Source organism: Bos indicus x Bos taurus, chromosome 18, assembly GCF_003369695.1.
Source record: "Bos indicus x Bos taurus breed Angus x Brahman F1 hybrid chromosome 18, Bos_hybrid_MaternalHap_v2.0, whole genome shotgun sequence".
NCBI classification, from domain to species: domain Eukaryota; kingdom Metazoa; phylum Chordata; class Mammalia; order Artiodactyla; family Bovidae; genus Bos; species Bos indicus x Bos taurus.
In genome coordinates, this window is record NC_040093.1 from 14,117,327 (window position 1) to 14,145,163 (window position 27,837).

The 27,837-nt window shown below is 50.3% G+C and overlaps 1 protein-coding gene across 3 annotated transcripts; it reads left to right on the forward strand.

The window, feature by feature from the left end:
• Positions 1 to 930: 930 nt before the first annotated feature.
• Positions 931 to 27,837, forward strand: PHLDB3 (pleckstrin homology like domain family B member 3). Of its 3 annotated transcripts, none has more exons than XM_027515616.1 (16): positions 931 to 1,014; positions 1,482 to 1,834; positions 2,513 to 2,695; positions 2,941 to 3,078; positions 6,629 to 6,757; positions 6,986 to 7,147; positions 8,400 to 8,510; positions 8,631 to 8,714; positions 9,033 to 9,143; positions 20,002 to 20,101; positions 20,257 to 20,347; positions 20,436 to 20,517; positions 20,657 to 20,713; positions 24,751 to 24,970; positions 25,577 to 25,662; positions 27,411 to 27,837. In XM_027515616.1, exons 2-16 carry the CDS (start codon positions 1,601 to 1,603, stop codon positions 27,543 to 27,545), a joined length of 1,923 nt encoding a protein of 640 aa, XP_027371417.1. In that variant the 5' UTR covers positions 931 to 1,014; positions 1,482 to 1,600; the 3' UTR covers positions 27,546 to 27,837. The 3 variants fall into 3 exon arrangements, with proteins under 3 accessions (XP_027371417.1, XP_027371418.1, XP_027371416.1); XM_027515615.1 differs by lacking the exon at positions 931 to 1,014 and adding an exon at positions 1,048 to 1,144; XM_027515617.1 differs by lacking the exons at positions 931 to 1,014; positions 9,033 to 9,143 and adding an exon at positions 1,047 to 1,144.

The window sequence follows — 27,837 nt, forward strand, 5'->3', positions numbered from 1 at the left end:
TTCTCCCAGCCTCAGTTTCTTCATCTGTAAAATGGGAATAATAGAAATAATAATAGAGTGTTGTGATGATCCAATGAGTTCATATACATGAAGTGCTTGGCACACTGCCTACACAGCAGATTTCCTATCAGTGTTAACTATTATTGTTACTATCTTTCCGAATGATCTCTCAGGGACTTCCTGGCTTGAATGACAGTAAGCGTAATGGTAAAGACTATGGATTTTCCAGAGAACAGATACGTTGCTTACATCAACAACATGTGTAGACTCTGGGTACGCTTGCCCCCCTCAGCTTTCCTGACTATAAAATGGAGATAGTAATTTCTCTGTAAGCTGCTGTAAAGATGAAATAAATTAATGTGTATAAAATGTTTATACTTTATATAGGCAGCTCCTGACATCCAAAAATCCTTTCTCACATAGCAGTTATTTTCCTGTTTTTGCCCAGAGAGGAAAGGGTCTGGCTGAGACCTTTAACCTCTGCCCTCCACCCATAGCAAAGTGGGGGGGCCACACTTCCCGCTGTCTCTGGGCGGGCCTCTGACTCAGCTCAGGGCACCCCCTCCTCTTGTCCAGCTCCCCAAACCGGTTGGGGCCCTTCTAAAGTGCTCATTAGAGGGGAGAGGTCCCTACCTCCATTCCCCTCTTCCTGTCAGGAGACTCAGGGTCTGGGCATTAGGGAGGCGCTTTTACACAGGTGACCAAGGCGCCTGGCCCCCTGGGGGCAGGACTGGGGGAGCTGGAGGCAGAGCTGGGGGGTCGTCATGCTGGGTTTTCCTAGGGTGGCGCCGGTGGGGCCAGGATGGCCCGATGCCGCGGCTGCGGGCGGGGCAAGCTGGTCGCTCCCTCCTCCCTCGAGAGCTGTTGGACCTGTTGTCCCCCCCGCTCCACTTCCGGGCTGTTGGGGAGGGGGACCGAGCAGCCTGTCTCTCCTCCCTCTTCCCCAGCCACCTGTCCAGTGGGCAGAAACTGCTGCGCCGGAGCGCAGAACGGAGCGCGCCGAAGCCTGAGCCGGTGAGGGGGCCGGGGCTGTGGGGGTCTCGGGGGCTGGAGTTCTGGAATCTCGCTCCCGAGGACCCGAGGACTCAAGGCTCTTGGTTTGTCCAGAGAGGGAGACCAGGAGACCCAACTCTCCGATCCCTGGGTGAGGCGGCGGGGGCATGGCTCCCTTACACAGGGGGGTCAGAGCTGAGACTACGGGGCTCCAGAGAGGACAGGGCGGAACCCAGATCCTGAGTCCGCGAAGCAGATGATGATGGGGTCGCTCTAAAGTGGTCTAAGGGGATAGTCGGGGGAGGGTGGGAAAGTACAAGGCTCGACACCTAGATAGCAGGGAGACGCCGGTAGGGGGCGTACTAGGACCCGGACTCAAATTCCAGTCCCGCCTCTTGGGGCGTGACGCCCTAGGAGCCAGGAACCCCGCCCCTAGAAGCTCCAGGCCCCGCCTGTGGAATGTTCAGTCCCATCCTTTGAACTCTCAGGCCCCGCCTCTGGAGCGCTCTCCGTAGCTTTCGGGAGGGACGCGCCGGCCCCCTGGGCCACGCCCCCAACGCCTCCAGAACCCCAGGCCCCGCCCACCCGACAGGAATTCTCAGCGGCCATGGGGACGCGAAGCAGCCCGGACCTGGGGGCCCCGCCGGCGGCGGTCCCGGAGTGCGACACAGAGGTCCGATCTCAAGGGGCCTCCAAGCCCCAGGGGCACCCCAAAGACTCCCGCGAGCCGGAGGCGCCCGAGGCCCCGGCAGAGCTTCCGAGCGGCCAAGGAGCTGAGCAGCAGGCGAAGGAAGAGGAAGAAGTGGGAGAAGGCAGCAGCACCGAAAGTAGCCACGATGCGGTGAGGGACCCGGGGGGCGAGAGTTCCTGGGTGGGGGGGGGGGGGGGGGAGAGGGGCGGGGACCCAGAGGAGCAGACCCAAGCGGGTGACAGAGACACATTGAGCCAGGTATAGGGAGACCAGATGGAGACCGAGAGACGGGGAAACTGGGAGACGAAGATCCAAAGGAGTCAAGGGACACTGCGAGACCAGAGACAAGAGACTCAGAGAGTTGAGGATAGACACAGACAGAAACCCAGAAACAATGATGCTCAGAGAAACAGAAAGAGAGACAGAGAAACCTTGAGACAGGGAGATACTCTGAGGGAGAAAGAAACATAGCGATTCAGAGACAGAAGACATACTGAATCAGGAAAATGAAGCCCAGAAAAAAGGGGGGAAGACTCAGAGACCCGGGGAGAGAGAAAGAGATGCAGAACCTTCGAAGACGTGAGGCCAAGACAATGGGAAACAGCATCCTTGAGTCGGCGTTGTGCCCCCTCCCCGAACTGCGAGTCCCTGAGCCACCTCCTGGGGCCGAGCGGTCATCGGACCTGCACGCTCCCCGCCTCGGATAAAAGAGCTTGGTGGTTAAGGGTCGCTAACGCAGACTCCCACCCCCATCCCCCGCCCCAGGGACCTATTTAGTGACGGCAGGGGGCGAGTCCTCCCCAACTGACTAGCCCTCTTCAACCTCAGGCGGAGGCTCCGTCTCCAGTTCAGACCCCGGCCACGACCCCCGCACCCGCTCTGTCTGGAGAAGGGGTGCGAGGGGCGGCGCGGCGGCTTCGCGCGCAGCAGCTGGAGGCACTGACTCGCGTGGCTTTGATGGAGCAGCGAGTGAAGGAGCTACAGCGTCAGAGGAAGGAACTGAGGATCGAGGTGAGGCTGCAGACCCCTTGGGAAGTCTGGCCCCAACTCGTGGGGAACCCCGTCAGGCCAGGCTCCCAGTCCTTTACAACCATGGGAGCCGAGTCTCAGGCCTCCAGCTCCATACTCTCTTCGAATCCAGGAGTTCGGATTCCCAGGTTCTTCTCTCAGACCCAGGCAGGCATCCTCGCGCCAGCACCCCTTTCTTACTCTCAGACCCAGGCCTCTGGGTCCCAGCTCTTGCCTTCTCTCTGCAGATGGAGGTGGAGGTGGCCCTGCTGCGGGGTGAGCTGGCTGGGGAGCGAGTGGCCGCTCGGCGGGAGGAGGAGCAGCTTCGTGAGCTGCTAGGGCAGCAGGTGGACTCAGAGAAGGGCGGCCAGGAGCAGCGGGAACAGGTGTGTTAGCCCTCCTGAATCTTCACCGTCGGTTCTCTTCCTTGTTGGACAGACTTCCTGTGGTGCTCCTGGGACCTGGGGCCGGGGTTACACCCCGCGTTGCCCAAGCCATGATGATACTGGGGCTGGGGGTGGGCAGTGGCAGGGACCTATGCCTCTCTCTGTTTCCCTCCTCCCTCCCTCCTCTATGACTTTGGGGCCTGACTCACTGGGGCGTGTTCCATCTCTCTTTGCTCGCTAAATGTCATTTTGTGAAAAATGTCAAACCAACAAAAAATAGACGGTTGCCATGTGATGTACTCCCCAGTTCAGCTGCGATGAATCCTCCATTCCTGTTTCATGTCCTCCAGTTGGCTTCCCTGTCCCTAGATTTGAAATCCAGTACCAGACATCATGTTGACAGTAGATACTTTAGTTCTTTAAGAACTCTTTTAAGAAAACATCACCCCTATGTCATTATCACATCTGAAGAATTACTGTCTCATCTCCAGTCAGTTTCTATGGGTCCCAGACTGTCTCAAAAACAATGGCTAATGGCTGGCTGTTTGAATCGGGTTCCCCACAGGCCAGTATATTGTAATGGGTTGAAATGCCTTGTGTGTGTTGTTTCTCCTCTAATGGTCCCTGCCTACTGTTTTTTCCCCCTGAACTCTTTGTTGAAGAAACCAAATCCTCTGTCCCATGGTCAGTATGTGACCAGTTGCACACCGGGGGTGTCCTTTAACTTGTTTTGCTTCCTGGAAGCAGGTGGTTGATTAAATGTATAAGATGGATCAGATTCAGATGTGCTGTGGTGCTTTGGGGGCACTGGGCCAGGGGGATGTTGTCTCTGATTCTCCAGACCTCAGTGAGGTCACTCTGATCCCTTCCTAATAGTTATTTACCTAAAGGCTTTAACATCCATTGGTGGTCATTGCTTTTCCCGAGCATGCTGCAGGTTGGGAAATGATAACTTTGTAATTCTGTCAGTCTCTCTCTTTGCCTTTATCTTACATATTGGAATTTCCTGGGGTTGGATCCTAAGTCTTCAGTTACCTCAAAGAGCCTGTATTTCTCCCAGCCCTGATTTCTCTCTCAAAATCTAGACCTATGTGTCCTGATTTCTAGGACATTGGTTCCTAGATGCTCCTTCTTCCCCTAGGACCTGGGTTTTCAGACCCCAGCCCCTCCTGCCTTAGATCCAGGAGTCTGGCCCCTTCTCATTCACCATATCCAGTGCTGACCTCAGCAACTCCCTTTTCCACACCGTCCCTGTCTCACTGTCCCTTTGGTCACCAGGCCAGAGTCCTGAGCCTCACTCTGCACACCACCTTATCTCTCACCCCAAGCCTGTCAGTCACCACGTCCTGTTCTTTGTTCTCCCTGAATCTCTCTTGCTAGTCTATCTCCTTTATATCTGCCCTGCCTAGACCTCGGGCGAGGTCACATTCTTTTTTTTTTAATTTTTATTATTTACTAATTTTTGGATGGACTTGGTCTTCGTTGCTGCGTGCAGGCTTTCTCTAATTGCGGTGAGCGGGGGCTACTCTCTGGTTGTAGTGCTGGGGCTTCTTGTTGCTGTGGCTTCTCTTGTTGCGGCACTTGGGCTCGAGAGTTTAGGCTTCAGTAGTTGACCTGCAGCATGTGGGAATCTTCCCAGACCACGGATTGAACCCATGTCCCCTGCATTGGCAGGCGGATTCTTAACCACTGGACCACCAGGGAAGTCTAAGCTCTCATTCTTATTGCCTGGAGGACTCAGGAAGGAGCTGGTCTCAACCCCTCAAACCTATCTCCCAGAGGGATGGTTCCACACCCAGATCCTACCCCAGCCTTTCAATCTGGCTGTGACTCCCCACTGACCCCGGATAGGGTTCCTCAGCCTGGTGGTCCAAACCACACCTGAGCTCCATCTTGTCTGCCTTTCCACTGTCATCTCTCACCTGTATTCCCCATCTCTTCCCTCCATCCCACCTTCTTTCTTCTTGACTGCAGTCTGCCCTTACACTTCCTTTACTTTTCTTTTCTCTTTTATTAAGTATTTATTTTTATTTATTTATTTGGCTCTGCTGAGTTGGGCACTTGGCATGTGGAAATTTTTAGTTGTGATATGCAAACTCATAGGCTTCCTTGGTGGCTCAAGTGGTAAAGAATCTGCCTGCAATGCAGGAGCCCCAGGAGACACTGGTTTGACCCCTGGGTCGGGGAGATCTCCTGGAGGAGGAAATGGCAACCTACTCCAGTATTCTTGCCTGGGAAATCCCATGGACAGAGGAGCCTGGTGGGCTACAGTCCATGGGGCTGCAAAGAGTCGGACACAACTGAAGCAGTTTAGCATGCAGCACGCCTGCAAACTCTTCGTTGTGGCATGTGGAATCTAGTGTCCTGAGCAGGGATCGAACCCAGGTCCCCTACATTGGGAGCTCAGAGTCTTAGCCAGTGGACCGCCAGGAAAGTCCCTCCTGTACTGTTCAACATCCATTCATTTGCACCATGATGTTCCCTCAGTCCAGAAAGCCCTTCCAGCCCTCTCTAGCTCCCCAGGTCTCAATGCTCCCTGGTTTTTGTGGCTCATCTTAAAATCTTCACATCCAGGAAGCCTAGGCTTACCCTGGTAGAAATTGTTCCCCCCATTCTGGTTCCCACAGAATCTGCATTTCACTGCCCTGATTGTCCCAGGCTATAACTGGCTGTGTCCCCTGCTGGAGTACAGGGCCCAGGTCCGACCCCCTTCTGAGTTCCCAGTTTCAATCACCAAGTCTGGATATGTTTAGCATTCATTCCCTCATTCGTTTCTTTTTTAAACATTTATTGAAGAATAGTTGATTTACAATGTTGTGTTAACTTCTGCTGTACAACAAAGTGATTCAGTTTTATATATATATATATATATATATATATATATATATATTCTTTCTTTATTTATTTTTTGCCATGTAGCTCAGCATGTGGGATCTTAGTTTCATGACCAGGATCTAACCCATGCCCCCTGCAGTGGAAGTACACTGTCTTAACCACTGGACCGAGGGGAAGACCCCTCATATTCTTTTCCATTACAATTTATCACAGAATATTGAATACAGTTCCCTGCGCTAACAAATCTGTTCTCTATGACTGTGAGTTTGTTTGTTACATAGATTAGTTAATTTGTGTCAAATTTTAGATGGCACATATGATTATTATTCTATGATATTTATCTTTCTCCTCTGACTTACTTCACTTGGTATGCTAATCTCTAATTCCATCCATGTTGCTGCAAATGGCATTGTTTCTTTCTTTTTCATGGCCGAGTAATATTCCACTGTGTATGTGTACCACATCTTTATCCATTCATCTGTCCCCTCCTTCATTTCTTAAAAAGCTGTTTACTTGGTCTACTCTGGGTGGGCCTGTACAGCATGAACCAGAGAGACAGGGTCCCTGGCCTCATAGAGCCAACACCCCAGACTTGGAAGGGGGGGACTTCCCAGGCGAGTAGGAGCTTGAAATCTGGCTGGCCTAGCCCCAGCTGGCCTCTGTTTCCCTCCCTGTGCTCAGGCTGAGGCTAAGAGCCTGATTGCTGTTGATGCAGGAACAGAGGCGGCTGAGCCAGGAGAGGGATCGTGTGGAGGGTCTTCGCCAAAGACTCCAGGAGGCCCAGGAGCAGCTTGACTCGCAGCCTGAAGACCAGCATGAGCGGCTTCTGCAGGGAATGCAGGAGGTAAGGGGACCCGGTATCCAGGCCACTCAGGACCCAGCCATCCAGGCCCTCAGTCCCCTCCTCTCCCACCCACCTAGAAGCTCAGGCCCCAAGCCCCTAACCCTCAGGACGCCGGAATCTAGATCTGCAGCCCCTCCTCCCTCCTTGTCCAGGAGTCGTGGCTCCAGCCCTCCACCCTCCTGGTTCTTAGAGATCCAGGCCTCCAATCCTTTTGTGTTCCCTCCACAGATGAGGGAACAGCTGGACGTGGCCCAGCGTGCCTACGAGGACCTGGAGTTCCAGCAGCTGGAGCGCGAGAGCCGGCAGGAGGAAGAAGATCGGGACAGCCCTGGGGCCGGCGTGCCAGACCCCAAGGTCCAGGAGCTCCAGGCCAGTGTGGCGCAGCACAGGGTGAGTCAGTCTGGGCTCACCTTGCCTCCCTCGCCGCTGCCCTCTGGCTCCTCCACTCACTTGTCTCGTCCCTTCTCTGTCCTGGTGGCCTCCCTGTGTCATGTTCTTCAAAACAGTCATGATGGTCGATGATGTTTATTGAGCACTGACCATGGGCTGGGCACGATCCTAAACATTTCATGACTATTAAGTCATCGAATCCTTACAACAGTCCTGGGAGACAGATCTTCATATCTTTTCCCGAATTTTCTAAATGAAGAAACTCAAGGTCAAGCTGCTCAAGTTATCTTTTCCAAGGTCACTTTGTTCCCAAAGGATCGAACTGGGATCTGAACCTGCTAGGTCTTCGCCACTACACTCCCCATGTCTCAGCCCTTATCTCAAATCATGCTCCCACCAGTCCTTTCTGGGAGCTTCACTTTCAAGGGTCTGAAAAGTCCTGCTGGAAAAAGCTACAAGTTTGACTATATTTTGGAGAAGGAAATGGCAACCCACTCCAGTACTCTTGCCTGGAGAATTCCATGGATGGGCTACAGTCCATGGGACCGCAAAGAGCTGGACACAACTGTGCGACTTTAAACTTTTGACTGTATTTAATACAAAGGTTCCCAGAGTTTCGGATTAGAAAGTTCCCACGTGGGTCTCCTTTCCCATTCCTGCCTCACAGGCTCTGTTTCTGTTCTCCCTCTGTCTTGGCTCTTCTATTCTGTATCTTTTCCGGTTTATCTCTGTCTTTCCCTTTCTCTCTGTTCTTTTTTCTTAATAATACTTATTATTTAGTTGGCTGTGCCGGGTCTTAGTGGGGGCATGCAGGATCTTCGATCTTCATGGCAGCATGTAAGATCTTTTTAGCTCTGGCATGTGGGATCTAGCTCCCTGACGAGGGATCAAACCCAGGCCCCCTGCATTGTGCGAACCCAGCGTCTTAGCCATTCTACCACCAGGAAAGTCCCTCTCTCTCTCTGTTCTTGGCAATGTTGACTTTCTCTGGGTCTCTGTCTTCCTCAGCCTCTGGATGTTTGAACCTCCATCCCTCCAGCTCACCCCAGGTCTCTTCTAGGCCCTCAAAGGGGAGAAGGGCACTAGCGAAGGTTAACTCTGAGTTCCCCCTGCCCTCCCGGGCATCCAGGTGCCAGGGTCTCTGTATGGGGTGGAGCACACCCCAGGCTCTCAAGGAGGGCCTGGTTCTGGGTGTACCAGCCCGGGACCCGGGGTCAGCTGAGTAACCCGGGCCCTGGCTGGTGCCCCACAGCGCCGGATCCAGGTCTTGGAGGAGCAGCTCAAGTCGCTGGGGGAGCAGATGGCCGCTGAGAGCCGGGGGCTGAGCCGGAAGAAGGAGGAGGCCCTTCAGGCCCTGACGCAGGTCAGTTCACTGCCGACACCTGTCCTACATCCCCACTTCCTGCTGGGGCATACCGTTGCCTCACCTGCACCCCATATGTCCCCTGAGGTGTAGCAGTTGCTCATGTCTTGCCCTCCCCAGGAACGGAGCCGACTGCTCGAGCTTAACTGCCTTCAGGGAACCCCTGGCGGGGACTTCTCTGAGCCCAACCAGGCTCTCACCAAGGTATGGAGATTTCATGTGCCTTTCAGCCCCCTCCTCCCTCAGACCCAGGAATCTAGGCCCCCCACCTCCATTGTCCCTTGGGATCTACCATTCTCAACCCCTAATCCCTTTTCCCCCTGGGCCTCAGGAGTACAGACCTCCAGAGCCTCCTCCTCAGAGAACCAGCAGTCTGCACACAAGTCCTCCTTCCCTGAGACTGCATTCCCACTCTCTTGGGGCCTTGAGCCTTTCCTTTTCCATTCAAGAAATGGGCTGGCTCTGGAGGCCTGGGCCAGAGCATCCTGGCAGCGGCCCTCCACCCCACCCCTTCTCCTGCAGCTTCTCTTCACCCAGAAGACAGACCGCCAGTTGCTGGTTCTCCAGGATCCCACTGCCCACACGGCCGCCGCCACCTCTTCCTGCCTCTTCTCTGTTCACAGCTCCCTCCAGGTGCCCCCCCCACCCCCAAATACCTCATCACCTGGGGGGTCTCGCTGGTCACCGTGGCTTTCTCTGCTGTGGGCATGGGGGAGAGAGGGAGGGAGAGGGGAGGCTGATCAAGCCGCATTTTTTAACTTTCACCAAGCTCCAGCTTTATTATTCTTTTTCTGTCTTCTGCCTAACATCTTACCTCTCCTCCCCTGGAGAAATGGAACCGGGCCTGCCCAGATGTTAATTTTATTTAGTTAGTTTTAAAAAGATTTTATTTGTTTCTTAATTTTTGGCTGTGCTGAGCCTTCGTGGCGGTGCTTGGGCTTTTCTCTGGCTGCGGCAAGCGGGGGTTACTGTTCACTGTAGTGCCTGGGCTTCTCATCGCGGTGGCTTCTCTTGCTGTGAACCAAGGTCTCTAGGGTGCATGGGCTTCCGTAGTTGTGGCACGTGGGCTTAGCTGCTCCTTGGCATGTGGGATCTTCCCAGACCAGGGAGCGAACCTGTGTCTCCTGCATTGGCGGGTGGGTTCTTAACCACTAAATCACCAGGGAGGCCCCCAGATGTAAATTTTAAAAGCCACCCAACAGAGCATATTGATAATCAGTCCTCCTCTCCCCAGCCCAAGGAACCGTGGTGCTTCTCCTCCTCAGAACCGGGCAGCTATTTGTTTCTTTTTCTTTTTTAGTATTTGTATTTATTTATTTGGCTATACCTGGTCTTAGTTGCAGCATGTGGGATCTAGTTCCCTGACCACGGATCAAACCCGGGGTCCCCTGCATTGGGAGCGTGGAGTCTTAGCCAGTGGGCCACCAGGGAGGTCCTGGTAGCTATTTGTTTCTTTCTTCCAGATTTTCTGAAAATGCGGGTTCCAACTTATGAATGGGTTAAAACATTTATTGAATGTATTGCTAGCAACTTTAAATGAAATAGAGTAGACAGTGGCAGAGTGCTGTGCCCGGAGGTAGGGCTGTTGTAGGGATGTGGGGTCAGCCCTTAGAAAGGGTGAGCGCTTGTTCTATCCTGTAAATGTTTTTTCAAAAACATGTGTATTAGCTACTGCTGTTGCTGCTGCTGCTAAGTCGCTTCAGTCGTGTCCAACTCTGCGCGACCCCATAGACGGCAGCCCACCAGGCTCCGCCGTCCCTGGGATTCTCCAGGCAAGAACACTGGAGTGGGTTGCCATTTCCTTCTCCAATGCATGAAAGTGAAAAGTGAAAGTGAAGTCGCTCAGTCGTGTCCGACACTTCTCGACCCCATGGACTGCAGCTACCAGGCTCCTCTGCCCATGGGATTTTCCAGGCAAGAGTACTGGAGTGGGGTGCCATTGCCTTCTCCAGTATTAGCTACTAGTTGGCTTTTTTTCCCCTAGCTCAAGACTGTGGTGGAGATTTTTTCTTTCAATACATTTAGAGATGCCTCTTCCTTTTCAATGGCTCTGTGATAATGATATAAACAGTAACAATCATAAAGACTGCTAAAATTTGTGAAGCCTTTTTTTTTTTTTTTCTGGAGTCTTTATAGTGTGCCAGGCACTGTTTTATTTTATGAATTAAAAAACTTTTTTTTTTCTTTTGGCTGTGCTGGATCTTCCCTGTGGCCCACAGGCTCAGTAGTTGCTGGGTGTGGGCTTAGTTGCCCCAAGGCTGCGGGATCTTAGATCCCCCTGTCCCCTGCATCGGAAGGTGGATTCTTAACCACTGGACCACCTGGGAAGTCCCCAGGCAATGTTTTAAATGTTTATGTGGATTCACTCATTTAGGCATTGCAACAACTCTACAAGCTGGGTTCTTCTTATCGTTTTATAGGGAAGAAACTGAGGCAGCTGAGGTTTCTTAATCAGCTAGTATACAGCAAGGCTGGGATTTGAACTCAGCACTCTGCGTTCAGAGGCCACACTCTGAACCACTCTGAGCTTATGTGCGCACACAATTCTGTGTGGGCGCCTAGAGCTCCTCTCTGAGGATGGCGGATGGAGTTTTGTGCAGTTAACAATGATGTTATGAAGATCCATGTCTGTCTGTCTTTGTACCCACAATAATAACATAATATTGTTGTTGCTGTTGTTAGTTGCTCAGTCGTGTCCAACTCCTTGTGACCCATGGACTGTAGCCCGCTAGGTTCCTCTGTCCATGGGATTTCCCAGGCAAGAATACTGGAGTGGGTTGCCATTTCCTTCTCCAGGGGATCTTCCCAACCCAGGGACTGAACAAACTTGGGCCTCCTGCATTGCAGGCAGATTCTTTACTGTCTGAGCCACCAGGGAAGCTCAAAAGTTAATATTAATACATTAATTATATTGTATATTATAATATTTACCTGTTGATTATATAATATTATATGCAACATATCTTAATAGTAACAATATAATATTAATATATTAACTATTGCTAAAATATAATTAATATTAATATTTAAGAGCTTAATGTAGGCCAGGGTCTGCTCAAAGCCATCTCATCACTTTGAACCACACAGAATTGCTATTATTTGAGGGTGAAAGTCGCTCAGTTGTGTCCAACTCTTTGCAACACCATGGATGCAAAGCCAGTTCCTTCTGACCCAAAAATAAAATTTTATATTAGGTGCATATACAATTTCATACATATATAATATATATTATTGAATTATATATTCATGAAACATAATTCCTGGCTCCTCTGTCCATGGAATTCTCCAGGCAAGAATACTGGAGTGGGTTACCATTCCCCTCTCCAGGGGATCTTCCTGATCCAGGGATCAAACCCCAGTCTCCCACACTTCAGGCTTCTTTACTGTCTGTGTCACCAGGGAAGCCCATTTGAAGGTGAGAAACGGTCAAATACTGACAGTTTGACATGCTTCAACTTAATATATTTTTATTAAAATTATATGTTTCTTGAATATATAATCAATAATATGTTATATATGTATGAAATTGCAAATGCACTTAATATAAAATTCATTTTTTGGTTAGAAGAAACTGTAACAGTGGGTCCTATTATTGTCCAGGTAAAGGGTTAGCAGAGCTTTTGTAACTTTCTAGCTGGAAGGCTGATAAAGGTGGATTGTCAGCTCTGTTGCCAGGCAACGTGCCTTTGGGTAAATATGACCCTTATAATTAAACTGCGTATCTATAAAGACTTGGTGGAAAGCCGGGCCATTCCTATGGAGTCCTCACCTGAGTTAGTGGCTTCTGTGGACACAGAGCCTCTAAGGCCAGGTAGACCCGGTACCCACTGGCATGGACCCCACACCCACCTTGCATGCGGGTGTCACCACGTGTCTGGCCCTTGGACACTGGTGGCAGTGCCCCACTCTTATGTGTGTTTTGCATGAGGTCAGCGTATGAATCTTTGCATTAGTTACGGCAGGGTGGCAGGACCTTGCTCACTTTACAGGGGGGGAGTTGCCCTGAGAAGAGACGGGACTTGCTATAGTCACATACCCAACTAAGCGGCAGAGCTCGGTGTGAACCAAAGCTGCCTGATGCCTCAGCCTGTGCCTTTCAGAGACGAGGGTTTCTCAAGGAAACTTGAGAACCCAAGTGGGCACCTGGTTAACATGAGCTCATAGGCAGTGACGAGGGACCTCAGGGATGACAAAGAGCTTGTATGTGCGTGCTTGCTAAGTTTGCTTCAGTTGTGTCTGACTTTGTTCAACCCTATGGACTGTAGCCTGCCAGGCACCTCAGTCCATGGGATTCTCCAGGCAGAAATACCGGAGTGGGTTGCTATGGCCTCCTCCAGGGGATCGAACCTGCATCTCCTGAGTCTCCTGCATTGCAGGTGGATTCTTTAACCCCTGAGCCACAGGGGGAAGCCCCACAAAGAACATAGGGAGTGTTTGTTTACGAAGCCAGAGAAACAGTAGACAAGCAGATAAATGCAGGGATTAACAAATCACTTCCCCTTGCCCCTGCCCGTCTCTCCCTCCAAGTCCTATTAAATCCTTCTCAAATCCCACCCCTTCTTTCCAGGATCATGTGATGCCTAAGAGTACTGACTCTGCTCGGATTCCAGTACCTGTTGTGCCACTTCCTAGCTGGTTGACCTGAGATACGGCTCTGTGCCTCAGTTTACTTAGCTGTGAAATGGGAATAATAACAGCATTCATTGGCTAATGCATTAAAGTACTTGGTGTGATGCCTGGCACATAGCAGGTGCTTAGTAAACGTGGGCACCTGTTGCTCTGGTTATATAATGATTGATATTATTATATTTTTTAATGAGGGAAGACCAGCTTTTTTTAAAAAAAATTCACTTTTGGCTGCGTCGGGCTAGTTAGTTGCAGTACGTGGGCTTCTCTCCAGTTGTGGCTTAAGGGCTTAGTTGCCCTGCAGCATGTGGGATCTTAGCTCTCCGACCAGGCATTGAATCCATGTCCCCCGTATTGGAAGGTGGATTCTTAACCATTGGACCACCAGGGTGGTCCTTGATTGATATTGTTATAATTATTATAATTCTTATTCCACCCACTGCCACCCTCATTTCTGGCTTTCGCGACCTTCTACCACCCTCCTCACTGACTTTCTCCACCTTAGTTTTTGGCTCCCAAACAACAGCCAGAGTGATCTTCATCCCTCCTACTTCAGCCCTTCCCCACAAAAGCCTACCATGGTTCCCCCAGGCTCCTTGGTGTGGCCCACAAGTCCTTGTGTGGTCTGACCCCTGCCCACCTCTCAGCATCCCCCTCCCTGTACTGACTCTGTTCAGCTGCAGGGGCACTGACCCCCCAGCACACCGTGCTGGCTCCTGCCTCAGGGCCTTCGCACTTGCCGATCCTGCGACCTGGAACACCCTTCGCCTCAGTCAACCCTGGCCAACTCTTATCCTTTGGGCCTCAGGGTCAGTGTCCAGAAGGCTGTTCCTCGTCTTCTAGTTGCAGGTGATCCTTTTTTATATTACCCTTTTATAACTCTCTTTTGTAACACTCTTCACTCACAGCGATGTCAGATGATCTGCGTCTTGTGTGATGACTCATTCAGTTCCTTGAGGGTTCCCAGGTGGTGCAGTGGTAAAGAACCTGCCTGCCAGTGCAGGAGGTGCAAGAGACGGGTTCAACCCCTGGGTTGGGAAGATCCCCTGGACTAGGAAATGGCAACCCACTCCAGTATTCTTGGCTGGAAAATTCCACAGACAGAGGAGCCTGGCAGACTACAGTCCATGGAGTTGCAAAGAGTCTGACACGACTGGACACACACACACACACACACACGTCACTCAGTCCCTGCAGTGTCAGCTCCATGCAGACAAGACTTGGCGCTCTCTTGCTGGGGTGTGTTAGTAACCTGCCAGGCTCCTCTGTCCACGGAATTCTCCCAGGCAAGAATATTGGAGTGGGTTGCCATTCCCTTCTCCAGGGAACCTCCCCAACCCAGGGATGAAACTCTGGTCTCCCACGTTGGCAAGCAGATTCTTTATGGTCTGAGCCACCAGGAAAGACTGAGTTTCTCTTACCTACATGTTTCCTCAGTGCCAACAATCTCTCAGCTGGGAAGTGCTGGGAATATCAGTTGAGGGAAGGGAAGAGTAAAGAACCACAGGAACTTGGGGCTCATTTTCATCTTTTTGAAGTGGTTTGAACCTTTCCTGACTCCCAGGGCTTCTAGAAGCTTAAATGGGTCTGTGGTGTGCCACATACACTCTTAGGTAAAGACTGAGCACTTGGTAAATACTGGTTATTATTTTTATTTTATTTTACTTTTTATCTTCTGAATGAAGCTGCGTGGCATGTAGAATCGTATTCTCAATCCAGGGATTAAACCTGCACCCCCTGTAGTGGAAGTGTAGAGTCTTAACCACTAGACGCCAGGGGAGTCCCATGGTTTTGTGTTTGTGTGTGTGTGTGTGTGTGTGTGTGTGTGTGTGTGTGTGTGTGTGTGTGTGTGTTTAGCTGTGCCCGGCTCTTTGCGACCCCATGGACTGTAGCCCGCCACGCTCCTCTGTTCATAGAATTTTCCAGGTAATAATACTGGAGTGGGTTGCCATTTCCTACTCCAGGAGGTCTTCGGGACTCAGGGATCAAACCCACGTCTCCTGCATTGACAGGCAGATTCTTAACCACTGAGCCACCTGGGAAGCCCAGTAGTCCCATGGTAACTATTTTAAAAAAACGTTTTAAAATAATACAGACATAGAGAATCACATCGAGCACACGCACAGCTTAATGATTATTATTGGGAAGACTCGGGTGACAGCCCCAGGTGTCAGGTCACGACATACCCCCGCTCAATGGTGACCCCTATCGGTCTCCCGGAGAATAACCACTAGCCTGACGTTTATCCTAGTCGTCTAACGTTGAAAGTTCCATCAGTGGAAAGTTCCATCCACAGTGTCTATCGCTAAACGCTATAGTTTAAACTTCGTGTGTGTGTGGCTATGGGCTTCCCTGGTGGCTCCGACGGTAAAGAATCCGCCTGCAAGGCGGGAGACCTGGGTCCGATCACTGAGTTGGGAAAATCCCCTGGAGGAGGGCATGGCAACCCACTCTGGTATTCTTGCTTGGAGAATCCCCATGGACAGAGGAGCCTGGCGGGCTACAGTCCATGGCGTCTCAAAGAGTCGAATAAGACTGAGCGACTAAGCACAGCGCATCTCTTTTAAATCTCCTAGAATCCACAGAGAAGGCAATGGCAACCCACTCCAGTACTCTTATCTGGGAAATCTCATGGAAGAAGGAGCCTGGTAGGCTGCAGTCCATGGGTCGCGAAGAGTCGGACACGACTGAGCGACTTCACTTTCACTTTTCACTTTCGTGCACGGGAGAGGGAAATGGCAAACCACTCTAGTAGGACACGACTGATGAGACTTAGCAGCAGCAGCAGCATCCACAGACTCCCATTTCTTCTGTTGTCCCTCTTGAAATCTGTTTGGTGAAGAAACCAGGCAGTTGCTCTGTAGTTTCGCAGGCAGGGTCTGCTGATTGCATCTGTGGGGGTCAACACCACCTTGCTCTGCCTCTTTATTTCCTGTAAAGTTGGATGTGGGAGGCTGAGCAGTTGCATGATTGGCATTTTGGCAAATCATCCTGGGAGCATGTGTCTCTTTTTTTGTGGCATCCACTGATTGATTCCCTGGAAGCCATGAGTGGGAAAATCCCATCTGTCATTACTTCATTTATTTTTATTGTTTTTTTTTTTTTTAATTTAGTTAAAGAAATCTTAAAACAAAAAAAGCAGTTATTATTTTTTGGCTGCCCACTCAGCATGTGGGATCTTAGTTCCCTGACCAGAAATGGAACCTGTACCCCCTGCATTGGAAGTGCAGAGTCTTAACCACTGGCTTGCTAGGGAAGTCCTCCTCCTTCGTTTATTGATTGACAATTTTTTCTAAAGGGGGACTTGCCTTTATTGATTATTTGGTTACCCATGGATATGGTTTTTGTAGGAAAAGAAAGTGTTTGACGATTTCACTTCATTCACCTACCTTCAAAATAAAGAGTTGGTTCTTTTGGTGACCAGTTCGATTTTTCTTTTAGTATTAACTCGTGAATTACATATATTTGATGAGTTAATATCTTTAGCAGTGAGCATACATATTGGTGGGCTTCCCTGGTTGCTCCTTGGTAAAGAATCTCCTGGAAATGCTGGAGATGCAGGAGACTTGGGTTTGATCCCTGGGCCAGGAGGAGGGCCTGGCAACTCACTCTAGTATTCTTGCCTGGAGAATCCCATGGGCAGAGGAGCTGGCGGTCACAGACCATGAGATTGCAAAAGAGTCTTATTTGACTGAAGCAGCTTGGCACGCACGATATGTGTTGGTGCTCAAATTATACAACTTATTTATTCTTATTATTTTTTGTTATCCAAGCAGAGTTTTTGCTGTTTTTTTAAAGAAATTATTTTAGTTTGCTTTGTTAACTCTCAAATAAGTTTATTTTCATTTGGGGGGTAGTTTTTTATTATTTTATTTTGAAAAGATTTAAGACTTACAGGAAAATTGCAGGAGGAGCAGAAAGTATTCCTGTCTACCTGTCACCCAGATTGTGTGACTAACATTTTACCACATTTGGCATTTGCTTTATCCTTCTCTGTACACACACACCCACACGCACACACACAGTTTATTCTTCTTTTCTGAAGCATGATTCCCCTTTACCCCTAAATGCTTTTACTTTTTATCATCTGAGGTCAAGGCCATTCCCAGATACAACCACAGTACAGCAATCACACTCAGGGAGCTAACATTGAGACAATACTATTCAAGTCCACAAATGTTATTCATATATATATATTTTTTTTAATTATCTAATTTGGGCTGTGCTGGGTCTTCATTGCTGCTCTTGGTTTTCTCTAGCCGTGGTGAGGGGGTTGCTCTGGACCTGCAGTCTTCTCGTTGCAGTGGCTTCTCTTGTAGCAGAGCACGGGCTCTAGGGCTCATGGGCTTCAGTAGCTGTGGCAGGAGGGCTCGGTGGTTGCAGCTCCCGGGCTCTAGACCTCAATGACTGTGGCACACAGGCTTAGTTGCTCCCTGGCATGTGGGGTCTTCCTGGACCAGGGCTGGAACCCATGTCTCCTGAATTATTAGCAGGCAGATTCTTTTTTTTTTATTTTATTTTTATTTTTTTTATTTTTATTTTTTTTAGCAGGCAGATTCTTTACCACTGAGCTACCAGGGAAGCCCTTGTTATTCATATTTTTGTCAGTTGTCCCGCAGATGTTTTTTGTTAGCAAAAAACAACAACAAAAAATTGTTTTTTCTGGTCCAGGAACACAGGTTGCGCTTGGTTGTCATGTTTATTTTATTGTTTAAAAAAAAAAAATTCCTCTTGTTCTGAGTTCAAAGGGAGGACATTCAGAGAAAAGATCTATCTTGCCACTGTTTCCGTCCACTCAACTCACCTCCCAGGGGCAGCCAGGGTTACCAGTGTCTCCTGTCTTCCCGGAGATGTACTGTATTTTTTAAAAAGTATTTATTTTACTTATTTACTTATTTGGGCTTCCCCGATAGCTCAACTGGTAAAGAATCTGCCTGCAATGCGGGAGACCTGGGTTCGATCCCTGGGTTGAGAAGATCCCCTGGAGAAGGGAAAGGCTACCCACTCCAGTATTCTGGCCTAGGGAATTCCATGGACTGTATAGTCAGTGGGGTTGCAAAGAGTCGAACACGACTGAACGACTTTCATCGTACATCGGTATTTACTTATTTGGCTATGCTGGTCTTAGTTGCCACATTCGGGATCAGGTTCCCTGACCAGGGATTGAACCCGTGCCCCCTCCATTGGGAGGTCAGAGTCTTAGCCACTGGACCACCAGGGAAGTCCCAATACTCTGTACTGAAACAGTCAGGCATGTATACACTCTCCCCCTCTCTTTATGGGTAGGTGGTATCCTCTTCGCACTCTCTGTACTTGCTTATACCGTAAACATTGTTTTCTAGCTGATATAAACAGCATCCTTTGCCTTTTATCTGCTTTGGGATTTTCCTCCATGTGGATGATCTCAGGTTTATTGAGCCTGTCTCCTTTTTATGGGCACTTAGGTGGTCTCCTAGGTGGTCTCTTCCTTACTTAGGTAAGGAATCTGCCTGCAATGCAGGAGATGCAAGAGACTCAGGTTTGACCTCTGGGTTGGGAAGATCCCCTGGAGAAGGGAATGGCTACCCACTCCAGGATTCTTGCCTGGGAAATCCCATGGACAGAGGAGCCTGGTGGGCTCCAGTCCATGGGGTTGCAAAGAGTTGGACACTACTGAGCGACTAACACTAACTAACTAACTAGGTGGTCTCCAGGCATCTGTGGGAATTAACCTTGAACTCAGGTCATTTTGCACATGTCTGAGTGTACCCACAAGATACAGTCCTAGAAATGGAGTTGGGGCTCAAAAGTTTTATACATTTGTCATTTTGATTTTATTTCCTTTCTTTTTAAAAATTCATTTTATTTTTCTTTTTTCCCATTTTTATTTTTTAAAAAGAGCCAAACAGACCTCCGTAAATTTTTTCCAATAAAACAACCCTCAGCCTTGTGGGCGGAGAAGGCAATGGCACTCCACTCCAGTACTCTTGCCTGGAAAATCCCATGGATGGTGGAGCCTGGTGGGCTGCAGTCCATGGAGTCGCACAGAGTCGGACACGACTGAAGCAACTTAGCAGCAGCAGCCTTGTAGGAGAACGTCTGGTTTCCCACATCTCCCCCGATACAGTGGGCTTAAAAAAAAACAACAACAACCAGTTTTATGTAGATCTATAATTCACCTACCCTACAATTCACCCATTAAAAGTGTTTTTCAGTGGTTTTCAGTGTAGTCATAGAGTTGTGCAAACATTACCATCAGCAATTTTAGAGAATATTCAGGAGGGAATGACCACCCACTCCAGTGTTCTCGCCTGGAGAATCCCCATGGACAGAGCAGCCTGGCAGGCAGCAGTCCATGAGGTTGCAAGGAGTCGGACACGACTGAAGTGACTTAGCACGCATGCACAAAGAAACCCTGTACCCTTGAGCCATCACCCCTCAATTCCCCTCTCCTCGAAGCCCCTGGCAACCACTGTCTCTGGATTTGCCCATTCTGATCAGTACACTGTATGGTCCTTTGTGACTACTGCATTCACTCAGCATTACGTTTACAGTGGCTTTCTGATCCGTGCCAATGAGATGGTGGTTTCTTTTTTTGAAAAAAACATATTTATTTATTTGGCTGCGCCGGCTTGCTCGGGGATCTTCGATCTTCACTGGGGCATGCAGGATCTTTAGTTGCCATCTGCAAACTCTTAGTTGTGGCATGTGGGATCTAGTTCCCTGACCAGGGATGGAACCCGGGCCCTTGCGTGGGGAGCTCGAAGTCTTCACCCTTGGGCCACCCAGGGAAGTCTCAAGCTGGTGGTTTTCCTTGGCGGTTCTCCGATCTAATGGTGGAGACTGAGCATCTTTTCCTGTGTGCCTGGGCTGTGTGTGTTTTCAGGGCTCCATTGGCCTCCAGAGGACTGGAAGCCTGTCCCGGAAGAGGGGAGAGAGAGCCAGTCAGAGAGGATGCCCCCGGCCTCTGTCGCTCCATTGTAGTGGTGAGTACCAACATCACCCCACATACCCTCTTCTCCCATCACCACCCTCCCTGCACACAGGATGGAGAAACCTGGATGCCCCTGTTGGGGGAGAGAGGGAGAGGCTTAGACCAGGAAGCATCCCAGCCCATTGCCCTGGCCCTTCTCTCCCCCAGGATCCCTGGAGGCCTCGGCCCTCCCGCCTGAAGCTGGAGACTCCGGGAGACACCCTCTCTATCAGCTTCTGAACTGCGGCCCCAGGAATAGGTGAGACATCAGGGAGAAGGTGAGGAGACGGGGGGAAGAGACTGGGCTCCTCTCACCGGCCCCGTCTCTTCCCTGCTCCCAACTGCAGGGCCCTCTACCCAGACATTGCCCGAATGGAGCAGCTCCTGCAGCAGGCCGTGGCGGAGAGGGAGCGGCTGCTGCAGGCCAGGGTGAGATCCAGCCCCCCCTCTCTCGGACCCAGGAGTCCAGGCCCCCAGCCCCTCCTCCCTCGGACCCAGGAACGCAGTACATTTCCCCTACTTCTTATTGGTTTGCAGTCTCCTTGACACTTTCTTTCTGCACCCACAGGAAGGGACAAGAAGAAGCAAGGAAGGTTCTTCAGGCCCCCCTGTACCTGCCATCATGGTAAGTCTCGCCCCTGCCCCCACTTCCCCTGGCCTCTGCCCTTTGACATCTCACCCTCTCCTGTCCTCCAAAAAGTATCCTGGGCTTGGCAAGAGAAGGGGAACTCTGAAGACCTAGTTTCTGTTCCCATCAGGGTCATCTGAATCCATGGTATGTGACACGCTCAGTTCTCTGTGCCTCGGTTTCCTCTTCTGTAAGTGGGTGCCGTTGTCAGCCAGTTACTGCAGTATAAGGGTAACCACAAGCTGGGCTTTTAAATAGTATTTAAAATTTTGTTTTATTTGATTCTTAAAAAACAACAACCAAAAAAACCCTTTTTACTTAAGAAATATTCAAACATATTGTTCAAAGTTTGACTAGATTAATAACCTCCCATGTGCCCACCACGCAGCTCATGACCGTTGTTTAGTTGGTCAGTCGTGTCCGGCTCTTTCGTGACCCCATGGACTGTAGCCCGCCAGGCTCCTCTGGCCATGGGATTCTCCAGGCAAGAATACTGGAGTGGGTTGCCATTTCCATCTCCAGGGGATCTTCCCAACCCAGGGATTGAACCTGCGACTCTTGCATTGGCAAGCAGATTCTTTACCACTGAGCCACCAGGGAAGTCCTCCATGTCGCTCCAGTGATTATCAATATTGAATCTTATATTAATTACTAACTTTCTTGTACTGGACCTCACACTTACTTCCCATTCTGCAGAAGAATATTTTAAAGCCAATTCCAGATATTTTATCATTCCTTCCATATATCAGTATGTACCTACTATATATATATATTTAACGTAAGTTCCACTGTCATAGCTTATGAAATTATGACTAATTCTGTAACATTCTAATACTGGTCCATAGTAACATTTGGTGAGCACTTCCTCTCTAGAAGCCTCAGTTTCCTCCTCTATGAAATGGGGACAATAATGGGTTGTTTTGGAGAGGCAGTAAGGTGATCATGATCACTGGGCACAGTGCTGGCCACAGAGCAGACCTTCAGTACATGGTGATCACTTAGTGTTACTGTGTGGAGTTGGCAGGATGACCCAGTGGGTGCCCTCTTAACCACCCCTTCCCCTCCTGTGCGTTCCCCAGCTCCTCCCCCCACCCCTCCTCACTCTCCCTTGTCTCCATGCAGTTCGGCTCACCTCTATTTCTCATCCTTTCTTGCTTTGGCCTTACTTCAATGTTTTCAGCCCTCAATACTCATAGTGTGGTCCATGGACCAGCAGCATTGGATCCCTGAGCTTCATTCCCCTCCAGACCCCCACCCTGGAATGACTGAATCCCAGTCTGCATTTTAACAAAATCCCTAATTGTCTCCAAATTGTCTCCAAAATAGATTTTGATAGTTGGTTATTCAAATCTGGATCCAAACAAAGCACACACAGTGCCTTTAGTAAAAATGTCTTAAATCTCTGAGATTGAGTCCTCCCTCCCTGCTTTTTTTTTAAAAAATGCCATTTATTGGGTGGAAAAGTCATTTATCTTGTAGAATTTCTCACACTTTGAGTTTAGCTGACAGCTCCTCATTAAGCTTTTATTTCTACCTATACTAAGAATATGAATACTTTTTTGTTACAGCATACACCTTATTTATTTATTTTTGTGGCCTCCCCGTGTGGCATGTGGGATTTTAGTTCCCCAACCAGGTATGGAACCCATGCGCCCTACAGAGGGACTGCAGAGCGCCAGCCACTGGACCACCAGGGAAGCCCCTACAGCAAACACTTTAGAATTTGGGAAAGTGAAGTTGTCCCAACTGGGAGGCGCAAGTGTTTTCTGTCATGGAGGAGGCTTTAAATCTGTGTTTATACTTTTCCACATTCACTGGTCAAACTGCATTTGGTGAATTTATGTTCCTCACAAACAAGTACATGGTTCCCAAACCATTTCTGTTTCTCTCAAACATGAGGCCTTTCCTTATTCATTTCAACCCAGTATTTATGGAGTGCCTCTTTATGGTGGCCTTCCCAAGTGGCTCAGTGATAACGAATCCGCCTGTCAATGCAGAAGATGCAGGAGATTCGGGTTCCATCACTGGGTGGGGAAGATGCCCTGGAGGAGGGCATGGCAACCCACTGCAGCACTCTTGCCTGGAGAATCCCACGGACAGAGGAGCCCGGCGGGCTACAGTCCACGGGGTCGCAAAGAGTCGGGCGTGACCGAGTGACTGGGCTCGCACTGTGTGGTAGACCCTGGATGACAGCAGAGTGACAATCCCTGCCTTTTGGAAGCTGGCATTTAGCAGGGGAGAGCGACACAAAGCAGCATCAATAAGTACAGTAAGTAGCATGTCAGGTGCTGATGAGAGCCGGGAGTAAAATAAAGCAGGAAGGCTGCTGGAGCCTTCCGGGTTGTCAGGCATAAGCTCTGCCTCATTAAAAATGAAACACTGCTGCTGGGTAGCACCATCATTTATTAACCAGTCCCCTGCTGACTGCATTGTCCCCCATCCCCACCCCCTCACGCCCCGAGCTGCCTTCTCGCGTCCGTGAGCAAGCGTGTCCCTGGGGTTTGCGCCTGGGGGTGGACTCACCAGGTGACAACAGCGAGCTCATCCATGAAACAGCCCCATGAGGAGGGTGCTGGGATGAGGAAAACCAAGACTTGGAGAGGGGCAAGCGTTCCCTGGAGGTGAAACAGGTGGGCAGTGGGGGAGTTGCCAGTCCCAACCCATCCCTGCTCTCCTTCCTTGACTGGGGCCCGGCTACACCCATGTCCTACCTGGGCGACCTTGGTGAGTCACTTCCTCTTTAAGAGACTCAGTTTCCTCCTCTGTGAAATGGGGACAATAATGGGTTGTTTTGGAGAAGCAGCGAGGTGATCACTTGGCACAGTGCTGGCCACAGAGCAGAACTTCAGTACATGGTGATCACTTAGTGTTACTGTGTGGAGTTGGCAGGATGACCCAGTGGGTGCCCTTTTAACCACCCCTTCCCCTCCTGTGTGTTCCCCAGCTCCCGCCTCCCCCCTTCTCCTCACTCTTCCTTGTCTCCATGCAATTCGTCTCACCTCTATTTCTCATCCTTTCTTGCTTTAGCCTTACTTCAGTGTTTTCAACCCTCAATCCTCATAGTGTGGTCCATGGACCAGCAGCGTCAGCATCCCTGAACTGAATCCCAGTCTGTATTTTAACAAAATCCCTTAGGGGTCTGCTTGCATGCTGTAGTCTGAGGCCTCAGTATGACCTTGGGGATCATATACCATTCTTTGCAGGAAGCATTCAGGAAGAATAGGTTTGATCAGGCTAGACCTCGTAACAGTAGACACTTTGATTGCCTTCATTCTGCTCCACTTTATGGCCACCTGAGATGACCACTCTGCCTGGGGAGTCCTGGCTCATCAGCTCTGGCTGTGTGACTTGGGCCTGTGACTTAACTTCTCCGAATCTTGGTTTCCACATCTGTAAAATGGGGACAATGACGTACCTACCTCCTGAGGAGAAGGGGGGCAAAGAGATTATAAAGTGGTGTGTGTGTGTGTGTGTGTGTGTTTTATCACAGGTAATGATCAGCAATTTCATCACAGCAAGAATGCTATCTACAACAATAATAATAATGGAATCAACGCTCTCCTTATAACCACTCACCATCTGGTTCCTGTTTTACAGATACAGCAGATGAGGGCTTACTGGGGTTTATCACTTTTCTAACACATCTCCAGTATTTCAGGGTGAGCGCTAAGGTCAGGAAGACCTGGGTTCACAGCCCTGCTCTGTCACTTAGAAGCTCTATGTGACCTCAGGTGGATTATTTCTCTCTGTACCTCAGTGTGCTCATCTGAAAAACGGGACTTATAGTAGCCTTGACCCAAGAGTGGCCATTGAGGGGGATTGAGGAATGGATGCTGGTAAAGCCCTGGGCAGTGTGCAGTTAATGGGAGTAGCTGTCAGAGATACCGTCTTAATCGTCATTGCCAAAGTTAAAGGATGTGCTGGTCCTTACTCTTGAGCTACTCCGACGGGCTCCCCTCGAGGGTCCAGGCTATAGACTTCCCTCCCAGCTCTTGACCCTATGACGTCACACCCCCCTTCTCTTCCCTCCCCAGGCCCCGCCCGCGCCGCCATCCAGCCCTGCTGGCCCTCGGGTCTTGGATCTCCGGCAGCACCTGGAGCGCTGGGGCCACAATCCAGAAAACTGCCCGCACTTACGGGTGTCCGGGGGCTGCTGCCGCGGACCCCTGGTGAAGATGGGTGGCCGTATCAAGACCTGGAGGAAGCGATGGTTCTGCTTTGACCGCCAGGCCCGCCGCCTGGCCTACTACGCAGGTAAGCCCAGCCCTGCTGCCTGAGGTGCCTGGGCCCCCAAGCCTGTGAAAGAGACCACTCCAGACCTTCACCCCAGAGACCTAGCAGCCCCACCCCCAGTCTCTCCTCTCTTAGGTCCATGTATGTGCCTGGAGCCCCCCAGTCGCTTCCTCCTTTAGCGACCCAGCCCTCCTTGGGTATCACTGTGTACCATTCTAGCTCTCCAGACCCCAGTTTCCCCATACCCAGGAGGAGCATTATCAGTGCCCAGCCCCCAGATCTAGGGTTCCAAGCTTCTCCTCCTTCCTCTCTAGGGTAATCGATGATTCTGAACCTCTCCTTAAGTCTCTGCCCTTCTCAGGGGCCAAGGGACTTGGGGACCTAGGATTCCAGCTCCCCAGACCCCACCTCCCAGGCTTATCCATTCACCACACCAGTCTTCCATCGACATTCACTCACCTCCTAACCACAGCGCTTTAGGGACCTTCAGATTCTATCACCATGCTCCTCACCCCAACCCCAGTCTCCGGACTTGGGCTCAGAGACTCCTCTCCCCCTTGGTACCCTCCCCGCCAACCCCAACCCATCTCTCACTGGCTCTGTTTCTCCCTCACCCCCCTCCATCAGACAAGGAAGAGACCAAGCTCAAAGGCGTCATCTACTTCCAGGCCATCGAGGAAGTCTACTACGACCACTTACGCTGTGCCTTCAAGGTGAAGCCCCTGTTTGGTGCTGCCCTGCCCTCATGGTTGGAGCCCTGCCAGTCAAATCTTAGCTTATCCCCCGGGGAAGGGCCACCCACAGCCCCTATTGTCAGGGTACTCCATCCAGCACAGGAAATCCAGACAGGTCATTTCACTGCAGGGACCAAAAATCAAGAGCTCAGTCTCTGGCTCTCAGCCACAGTTATTTTTCTTGGAACAAAAGTTTGAGAGCAGAAATTTGGGAAACTCAGATGCCAAGTCAAGAATGAATGACTGAATTGGGCAAGGTGGGGACTGAGGCCACCTGGGAGCATTGAAAGGAGAGGATCATTTCTTAGCATTTTCTCACAATTGCCAAATGGGAATGGGTCCCCTGGTGTCATATCAGATTTATTTTTCCCCAGAGAATTCTGGAATTGGAACATTTATAAAAGTGCAGTGCCAGAAACTGATACAATGTTTAGAAAGCTCTGGAGAGTAACTGTGTCTTTAGAGCTTAGGTTGGAATCCCAACTGTGGGACATCAGAAAAGTGACTTCCATTCTCCAGCCTCAGTGTTTTCACCTGCAGAATGGGCACTCTTAAACCCATGTCTCCACAGTTGAGGTTAAAGACAGAAAATGGTCGTAAAGGCTTTACTTAATTTGGGGTTGGCAAGTAGGTACTCAATATATAGGTTGTAGACTAAAGTTTTCCCAGTTACAAACCAGGGAGACCTAGATTTGGAAGAGGGGAAATTTGAATGCTTGTATTTCTAACATATGGACTTCCTAGGGGACTCAGTAGGGCTTCCGATGGTAAAGAATCCGCCTGCAATGCAGGAGACCTGGATTTGATCCCTGGGTTGGGAAGATCCCCTGGAGGAGGGCATGGCCACCCACTAAAGTATTCTTGCCTGGAGAATCCCCATGGACAGGGAGCCTGGCAGGCTACAGTCAATGGCTCGCAAACAGTTGGACATGACTTAGCAACTAAGCATAAGGGGGCTCGGTGGTAAAGGATCCGCCTGCAGTGCAGGAGATGCAGGAGACACAAGTTCAGATTCCTGGGTCGGGAAGACCCACTGGAGGAGGAAATGGCAACCCACTCCAATATTCTTGCCTGGGAAATCCCTGGACAGAGGAGCCGAGCCTGGCAGGCTACAGTCCTTGGGATCACAAAAGAGTCGGACACGACTTAGCGACTGAACAACAGCAACAATTTCTAATATAGGAGAAGGTAGAGAAGGCAATGGCACCCCACTCCAGTACTCTTGCCTGGAAAATCCCATGGATGGAGGAGCCTGGTAGGCTGCAATCCATGGGGTCGCTAAGAGTCGGATAGGACTGAGCGACTTCACTTTTACTTTTCACTTTCACTCAAGGGAGAAGGAAATGGCAACCCACTCCAGTGTTCTTGCCTGGAAATCCCAGGGACGGGGGAGCCTGGTGGGCTGCCGTCTATGGGGTCGCACAGAGTAGGACACGACGGAAGCGACTTAGCAGCAGCAGCAGCAGAGCTGGGGGATTGGGACATGGGTCCTTCCTTTAAATTTCTCTTGCTCCCATAATTCTCAGCGCCTTCCTGTGTTAATTCATTTAACCCCCATAACCCATCGAAGGAGGTAACATCATTTAGGAGGACAGATCCGCATACATTCAGGGAGTTTAAATTACTTGCCCAACCCTACACAGCCTGTAAATAGCAAGGCTGGAATTTGAACTAGGGTGGAGTCATATCTGTTCTCTTAACCACCTCCACTCCGCTACTTATTCCAGAGCCCGAACCCTCGCCTAACGTTCTGTGTCAAAACCTACGAACGCCTTTTCTACATGGTGGCTCCCAGCCCAGAGGCCGTGCGCATTTGGATGGACGTCATCGTTACAGCGGCTGATGAGAACCACGCCCCCTAATTGATCACACCCTCTGAGGGGACATCTCAGTGAAGCTCCGCCCCCGCGCACTGCCTGAAGCCACGCCCACTGCCGGGAAGCCTGGGCGCGCCCCTTTAACTCTCCAGGGAGTTTTGTGGGTTTGTTGGCTCAGCTGGTCTGAGCCGCGACTTTTCCGGGCTGCAGGTGCCTTCTCCGGATGGGAAGCCAGCCCCTCGGGCTCTGACCCGGGCTGGAAGAAGATTGCAGGGACGGGAAGGAACTATTTATTGTTGCTCATGTGATACCGAATTAAACATGGAAGAAAACAGTT